The sequence below is a fragment of the Trifolium pratense genome, linkage group LG1, assembly GCF_020283565.1.
Source record: "Trifolium pratense cultivar HEN17-A07 linkage group LG1, ARS_RC_1.1, whole genome shotgun sequence".
Classification (NCBI taxonomy): Eukaryota; Viridiplantae; Streptophyta; class Magnoliopsida; order Fabales; family Fabaceae; genus Trifolium; species Trifolium pratense.
In genome coordinates, this window is record NC_060059.1 from 41,545,541 (window position 1) to 41,554,766 (window position 9,226).

Here is a 9,226-nt window from a genome sequence, read left to right on the forward strand (position 1 = left end):
TTATATACAAACAAATTTTTACTTTTTAGGGAAATATGTTTGATTGAAACAAATATACTCTATAGAAATGGGAAGGGTAAAATGGTCAAAAGTAAAAATTTGTTTATATAGCGGTGTAGAAGAGAGAACCACGTTATAGGATCATCTCAAGAGAGGTCCAAAGTTACTACTAGTAAGGTCTCTTATTATGCGTTGTATGTGACGATATATCACAAAGGCTTAAATGCTTAAATTCTCTATAAAGGTCTAATGGTGAGAGGTTTAGGTAGTATGTTAGAGGTTCTGGGTTCGATCCCCAACTTATTGTAAACAAAAAGAAATAAAAAAATCTCTATAAACACGCATCTAAATGTGCAAAATTGGTGACTTATTTGGATGTATTATAATTCTAAATTAACGTTGGTGGTGAGGAAAGTATCCTCCATCTAGTTTTGTTTGTACAACCCCAACTAAGTTGATCAAGTAAATACTAGTAGTTGTGTTTCTTTTTTAACAAGAGAAGAAGACCAAAAAGACTAAAAGAGTAATTATTATTTAGTCAAACACCACTTAAAAATCCAAACATGGGTTACCTACTTAAGTACATGAACCAAAATGTTTAGAAAAAAAAGGGTTGCATTTGGCTCTACATGATCTAAAAATACTACTTAAACATTTCTCAACACATTCTTCAACGATGCAAGGCTCTTAGAAGTGTCTCTTCAGCATTATGGATAGTTGGAGAGAAAGTTTCAGCTTTTCCATTTGCACCAACATGATTACTTGGATAACAAGCTTTGCATAGCTCATTATACCTATGAACATCAAAGTTATATGTCTTCATGAGACGTTCTTGTTTGGACATGAATCTACGATGGAAATAGCCTTGAAATGTTGGTTCAGTTGAAGTCCTTATGAAGAATAGGTATGCAAAAGCAAAGTGTAGGGAAGTAACAAAGAAACATATAGGTTCCATAACATCCCAACTTAGCTCCCAAAATGTGAGTCTCATGAATCCAAGTGTTTGGATTGTTAAAAAGCCCAATCCACAATAGAGCTCAGTTTGGACTTGGGCTTTTGCTTTTTCATCAATTATTGATTTTTGTTTCTCCAGATTCTGTAGCTCCTTCCTTCTTGGGTCATTTGGGCTTGCTATTGATTGATACATTATACTCTCAATTGATTTTGCCACCTGTAATAAAAAAAATAAATTAATAAACAACTTTATAAATCATCAACAAAAAATTATAAAAAAAAGTTAAATATGTTTTTTGTCTCTATAATTTCACAGAATTTTTGTTTTAGTCTCTGAAGTTTGTTTTTACATTTTTTAGTCCTGAAGTTTCATCAGTCAATGGTTTTAGTCTCTGCCGTCTATATGGGTTTAACGGAGGAAGACGTGGCACTGACCAAAAATAAAAATAAAAATAAAAAATACACATGGTAGTGCCACATCACTGCCACGTCATCATCCGTTAAACTCATATGGACGGCAGAGACTAAAACCATTGACTGGTGAAACTTCAGGGACTAAAAAATGTGAAAACAAATTTCAGGGACTAAAACAAAAATTCTGTGAAATTATAGGGACAAAAAATATATTTATTTAACTCAATATTTTATTGGATTTGTTTGACATTATATAATGGCCTCCACAAAATTTTAAGATTTTTTTTTGACAAAAAAAGAATATTTAAAATATATTTTCTTGCCCTTTTGATGAAAATTAGAGCTCATGGTCCAAAAAACTAGTTAAAGAGGTGCAGCCAGGGAAGGTCCAAAGTAAGCAGATTTTGCAGGCAATGCAGAGGAAAAGGGTGGGTAGGTAAGGCAGGTGTCACACACACTTAGGGTGTATGAAAGACAACACAAAAAACCATATATAGCAATAGCACAACAGAACAGATAACAAGGGAGAATCATTCACTCACTCAGATAAGTCCCTCCCCAGAGGAGTACTAAATTTAAGTTAGGAGTTAAGACTCACTCACGTCAATTTCCTTAAAATAAGTGCCACCGATACATCTTTAATCACTTCCTTCCCGGAGACATGGCATAATATGTGTAAATGAGTAGTAGGTTTAAGTTTGGAATATAGTATCAGAAAGTGTAGGCCATTTTGCAAGCATTTAGTTGATGATTTTTTCACCTTTGCCACCTTGGGCTTCTTGTATAAATTTGTCTTTCATAAATATTCATGTTTTCTTTATAAACAAAAAAAAAAATGGAAAAACCGTATTACAGTAATAGGTAATTTTACCATTAAGAATGCTACCCTTTCAAAAAGAAAAAAAAACATAAAGTCTTCAAAAATATTCATGTTTTCTTTATAAAAAAAAAAGGAAAAAAACCGTATTACACTACTAGGTAATTTTAACATAAAAAATGCTACCATTTTAAAAAGTAGTTATGATTAAAGTTAAATAATTTTTAAAATTGATTGATAGTGTGAAAATTATTTTCAAAAAATATAAATTAGTACTAGATCCTAATTGAAAGAGTTCCATTTAACAATAAGTTATTTGGCTGTTTTTAATAATTTGGTATTTTTTTATATACTTTAATAATAATTCGATCATTAGTTAGAAACAAAACAACAAATTCAATGCAAGTTTAAACCCAAGAGTCATAGCATCTGGATTCTTTCTAGCACTTTCTCTCATCATGTTGCTCATCTTGTTCTCATCTCAACCATCAACTCATTTTTTTTCCTCTCTCTCTTATACACTATCTTTTTTGTTGATCAACAACCTTTAGATTAGAAAAATGAAAAAGGACCGGACATAAAGTACATGAGAGAATCCAATTTCAAAATTTTATGAATAATCTTCAAACCAAAAAGTAATCCTACCTATAAGCTATAAGCTAACGAACAATACTTTTTTTGATTTTTAACCTTTGGTTCTCAGAATAAAGAGACTTGGTAATCTAGAATTCGGTCAAGAGTTAAGTAAATTTTGGCTAAGAATTATTTCTATCAAAAATCGAACTTGAATTCTCCCGAATAATTCGTCCAAGATGGCTAAGAATTGTTCATATCAGACATGAACTCGGATTATCTCAAATTATTCGACATAGAAGGAACTCATTAACTGTTTGAGCTTAATATCTTAGTTAACTAGCGAACAATACTTGATATTAAGTTTTTTTTTAATTAAAAATAGTAGTCATTAGATTTAGATGTTCTGCTTTTGCATGTATCTTTGATTTATGTAGAAAATACAAAAATATATATTTTTAATTTGTATGTATCTTTTGGTTAAAAAAAAAATTGTATGTATCTTTGATTTATGTAGAAAAGACAAAAATATATATTTTTAATTGAATCAAAAAAATTGTGATTTTTTTATTTTATTTTTTATATATGTTTGATTTAAATTCAAATTACCAAAATACTATGCTCTACTTTTACATGCATGTTTGATTTATGTGAGAAAATAAAAAGATACTCTTACAACTAAATATACACACAAAATCAAAAACAATTATTACCATAGTAAGTAAAAGTTAAAATTAGTTGACTAATTAATCAAAAGAAGAATATTCAAGCAGTTACTTAATAATAAAAAACGAATATTCAGGTAGTGAGATATGAGTGGCCGTGAAAATATACCTGCTCCGGCCGGAGATAAACTACGTTCCCCAAAACGATGACGTTTCCAGATTCATCCAATTTCTTCGCAAATTCAACACCTTGTTCATGATTCTCACATGATTCAACACAGATCCGCAAAAACTCACTGTAACAAACCGAATTCTCCGGAATGTTTCTCAGTTTCGCTTTCAATTTCTCCATTTGAGAAGCTCTCAGAATCTTCCTAGCATCCTCAACTGTAAATTCACTTCCGGTGATCGTCGCCGTAGCCGCCGACGGTGAAAGGTTAAGATCACGGAAACGATCTCCGGTAATGTTGTTAATGCCTTTGAGTTTCTCCCTTAGTTTTTCTCCGACGGGAAGAGAGAGAAACTCCGGGAGCTTGGCCGTGCCGGAGTGATGCACGGCTCTCCGGGGAATAAATCGACGGAAAACGCCACTGTTTTTGGAAGAATCCGGTGAGGAGAGATACTCGCGGTGGAAGTCTGTGTTGGAAGTGTTTGGAGGAACTATGGTTTGTTCTAATGGTGTTACCGCCGGCAACGGTGTTTTGACGCCGGTGAGAAGACGCTTTGTTAAGAGTTTTCGAAGCGCCATTGATGGAAAATAAAAGAAAAAAATTGATGCAACAGTGTGTAGTAAGGTTGAAGAGTTTTTGAAGGCTCTTGAGATATATGAAGATAGTTTTCGTCCTTTATATACACGTCCAACGTTTGAGGAAGATATTGAAATTCGGATTTTTTTTTTTTATTGAGGATATTAAAATTTGTATATAATGACTTCAATTATTTTTATACAAATCTTGTTAAAGATTTTGGGTTCAATCTTCGACTAAAACAAAAGAAAAAATCAAATAGAAATAGAAATATCTTACACATTTCTTGCCTCTATCCTTAAATATAAGATCTTTTTTAAGATTTTACTTTATTCGTTTTTTAATTGGATGAATGTGTAATCTCATTCATATACAATTAATAAATATATCCATGTACATAACTAATGGTTAGTTGGTTCAGTGACGATTGACGCAGAACTTAATAGGGAAGATTACGGTTCAATCTCCAACAACTGCGATCGAGAGGAGCTGGAATCACTTGATACCAGAACTAATCATCGAACCAGATTAAACTATGATGAAAGCAAGAAAATAAAATAAAAAGTTGCAAAATTAGAGTTTTGAGGACTCAAAAATCTAAAAAGATGCACATATATTTTATATATTTTGTATTTTGAACCATTAAATTTTTGTTTTGCAAAATTAGCCCAAAAAAATTCAAGAACTCAAAAGTTTGAACTCATAACTTAGAGTCTTTACTCCGCCATTGGCCCAATATAATTTTTTTGGTTTTTCACCAGTTGAATCTGGTTCGAGGGTCAGTTCTGACATCAAGTGGTTCCAGCCCCCTCCCGATCGCAGTTGCGGGGGATCGAACCGCGGTGCTCCCTACCAAGTTCAGCGTCAATCACCACTAAACCAACTAACGATTGGTATGGCCCATTATAATTTGATACATGTAACATGTATGAATAAATCACACCGTTGCATATAAATTAAAACGGCAAACAATGAACAAAACAGTACAGGACATGATAAAATTGTATCGAAGAGATATAGAGCAATAAAAAATTTATATTCGAAAATAAAATGAGTATTTTCGTATTTTTTATAGTTGTACTATGGACAAAAAGTTGTCATGTGGTTCAATGAGGGACATAAAATCTTGTTTTTGTCATGTCTCTTGCTACCTAATTTGTTCAGTCTCATAACCAGTTTCAAATCAAACGGGGTATAACAAAAGTTGTCCAGTGAAATCCCCTGTTTTTTTAGCATATCAAACGCACCCTTAACATTTTATAATTTTATATAATTGTGACGTTATATATGTAACATTTATTTTATTTTTGGTAGAAAAAAAATAAAAAATAGTTTATTTTCTTGGTAGAAATAAAATATAACATGTTTTTAAAGTTATTTTTAATGATTAGAAATTGACAGTTTAAAGTAAATAAGTGATAAATCTCAAAATTAAAATCCAATTCTACATATGACATTATCTTGGTCTGTTAAATTTTTTTTTAAAATCCCTACTAATTAAATGATGTCATATCCCTATATATAACATTTTTTTTATCAAAAAAAAAAACATATTTTTTTAATATATAGACGAAATGACAAGCCATTAAAAACTCACACACAACAAAGTGGAAGGACTGAGGATCGAACCCCGATCATAACATCCGACACTAACAAATTTGATATTTTTATCAATTAAACTAGGATTTGCGGACCCGGTATATATAACATTTTATTTGGCCAAGAAGAGAAGCATATGTCATGACTCATGAGAATCGTATGGACTATCGACTACCTCTTTTACCTTTTGGGCAGCACAAGTATTGTGCCAACCAACGTACAATCAATTTGTCAATTTATATTTTATTCAAAGGCAAATAGAATCTTTCATTCATCAAATTGGCAATTAGAATGTTTTCTATACATAAATTGCCAATCAATTAACATTTCTCAAATGAAAATTGTATTGTATATCACTAAATAAAAGAAGCTAATATACTTGTCAAAAATGGTATTTAAATTTTAATAAAAAAATATTGCCTTACGTATATCCTTTATATATTAAGACAAAGGAAAATGCTAAACAGTGCCCCCGGGGCATTGTTTAAGGAACCAAATATAGTAATATCATATTGAAGTTTGTGCAGTCAACGCCTCGAAAGTCTAAAAAGTGTTATTTTCAATTTTAAAATTTCCTTTTTTTGGTTTCCTTAACCAGTGCCCCGGGGGCACCGGTTAGCATAACCCTAAGACAAAAAACAAACTTCCCACCTAAGTGTATAATATATGCCGCCCAAACTTTAATTTTTTACAACCAAACCTCATTTATACCTTTTGTTTGTCTATGCTGCTAACATAAATTTGAACCTATTAATCTTCCAAAAGTTCAATTAATATTCCTTCTCATCCCAAGGCCTTTGTGGGACGTTACTTCCTTTGTCACCGGTCACATGATTCCAAAGAAGTCTAATTTCATAATTACTACTAGTATTTACTATACATGTTTCTATATCTTTTCATTAATTATTTTAAATTTTAAAAAAATAGGATTATATACTAACATGTGGTCTAAAGACACATATGTTAAGATCTAAATTAAATATAAAAATTTCGCATAATATGAAAAATTTAAGGTGAATACTCTGATATAAATCTTATTTAAACATCTATCAATACATTGTTGAGGTGGAAAATTCTAATAGATCCATAAATAATATTTAATATAGGAAAATTAATAGACATTATATGTGAACTTATCACAATTATCCAACCTAGCAAATGTACTAATACATATTTAAATAAATATTTACCGAAGAATTCATCAAAGTTAATACTATTTAAAAGTTAAATTATAAGTTCTAAAAAAATGTTTTGACATTTATCTCTCTTTAACATGTGAAGGACACATGCTTAATTTTTTTTTTTTTTGGTATACACATGTTTAATTTTTTTTATTATTATTATTAAATACAATATTACTCTTTCCGTCTCATAATCATTGTTGCATTTGCTACGAAAATTTATTTTAAAAAATTGTCATTTAAATTTTCAATGCAACATTAATTGCTTTTTTTTTCTTTTCCTTTTATCAATTATCATTTTTCTTAATCTATGTACCATAAAAAAATAACTTTTTAATCTAAGTGAGATAATCAAATACAATTTTATTTTACTCAAAAACAATAGTATTCATTCATTCATTCATTCAAATTTATAAGAAATACATTAATCAAAATCATTACATATTCAATTTCGCTAAAAACTAATAAGAATAAATCTGCAAACAAGCTCACAACATTCAAATTAATAGCATAAAGCAACCTAATGTCTATGACAAAGCCTACATTTGATATGACAAACTTCAAAAATGTCCAGGATAATCATGTATCAGGATAATGATATTAAAATCATTGAATCTGCACTGAAATTGGATCAAAACAAACCTGTAAATCTGAACAAAAACAAACATCGTACCAAGACGGGACATACACCATACACCATACTGAGACGGAAATTTAAAACAAAAACTCTGTATTAAAACGGGATTAAAACAACACCAGAAGAAACAAATCACGAAAGAGAAAACTCGAATAAAACCTAAAAAATATATGGATATATATCACTTATTTGAATACGTGGCTCTTTGCAATCAAGTAGTATTTACTTACCAATCTTTAACTTTTAAATTTCTACACTGATTTATAATTTGTCCTGTGCATCACACGGGTATACGGACTAGTAATTATATAACATATGCAATGGTTTACGGTTAATATGAGCCTGTTTAGATTGACTTATTTTTCAACTTATGAAAAATAACTTATGTAAATAAATAAATTTTTATGTTAATTTATAATTTTATGCTAAAAAAATTGTATCTCCATAAATTGTTTTTCATAAACAACTTTAACAAACTTATAAATATAATATATAAAAATTTATTCATTTAATTTGCATAAGCTATTTCACACATAACCTATAAAAAATATGTCAATTCAAACTAACCCGTTAATTTCTTCACAGAACATTTATTTTGACAAAACTCACTTTTAGTACATACTAGTATTATGTAAAAGTGAACGGATTTAGACCAACAAAAAACACTACTAGCTCTGTTTCATAATAGGTGATTCATTTTGACTATATGCACTATTTATATATCTTATTTTGATCATATTTCTACTAATAAATAAAAATAAATATTATCATAAGATGTTGTTGGATTCGTCTCAATGAGTATTTTCAAAATATCAATTTTTTATAATTTTTACTATTATAAAAATTAAAAATATTAATCGTCAAAGTTATATGTATCAAAATGCGTGAAACGGTCAATTGGGTCACTCATTTTGAAACGGAGGGAATATGTAAAGTGAATGCATAATTCATTGTAAAATAGTGTCGTTACTTATACTTATTCGCCATAAGAAAAGATAAAAAAAATTAGCTACTAGATTACTTGACAAAAAAATTAATGTCATTATTTCTCTCCAAAGAGAGTTTATCGTTATTCTTGTGAAAAAAACAAATAGTTGCGCATGCTTTCATTTAAACTGAAAAAAGGCGTTGACTGAAATAAATCAACTAGGTACCCATGCGTATGCGCAAGTACTCCATTCGGTCTTAAATATAAGCAAAAATCAAAACGTATTTGACTCAAATTTAAACTAAATACGTTTTTACTTTTGTTTATATTTAAGACCGGATGAAGTACCTTACTACTTTATTTCTAAACTAGCTCACAAATATTTACAATGTGAGTTACATAGGTAAATGCCATATATATATATAGGAAAATGCTAAATCTAGCGAAATTAATCTTCACGAAACAATCACGACTGAAGTGATTTAGTTACTTATCACCACTACTAGGTTGATTTCCGCCAAAACCGGGATTAAAGTGATATGCAGTTTGTGTTTTAGACTTAAAAAAAACCTGCTCGCAAGATTTCACGAAAAACAATTCGCTATATATAGCACTAGTGATATATATATATATATATATATATATATATATATATATATATATAGAAGATGTATCATATGAGAATGGTAAAGATATATGAGAATATGAGAAT

At 29.7% G+C, this 9,226-nt stretch overlaps 1 protein-coding gene across 1 annotated transcript; it reads right to left on the reverse strand.

Annotated features, from left to right (window-relative positions):
• Positions 1–507: 507 nt before the first annotated feature.
• Positions 508–4,249, reverse strand: LOC123886185 (calcium uniporter protein 4, mitochondrial). The gene is made up of 2 exons (XM_045935520.1): positions 3,593–4,249; positions 508–1,171 (listed from the first exon to the last, which is right to left on the reverse strand). Exons 1-2 carry the CDS (start codon positions 4,169–4,171, stop codon positions 671–673), a joined length of 1,080 nt encoding a protein of 359 aa, XP_045791476.1. The 5' UTR covers positions 4,172–4,249; the 3' UTR covers positions 508–670.
• Positions 4,250–9,226: the final 4,977 nt, after the last annotated feature.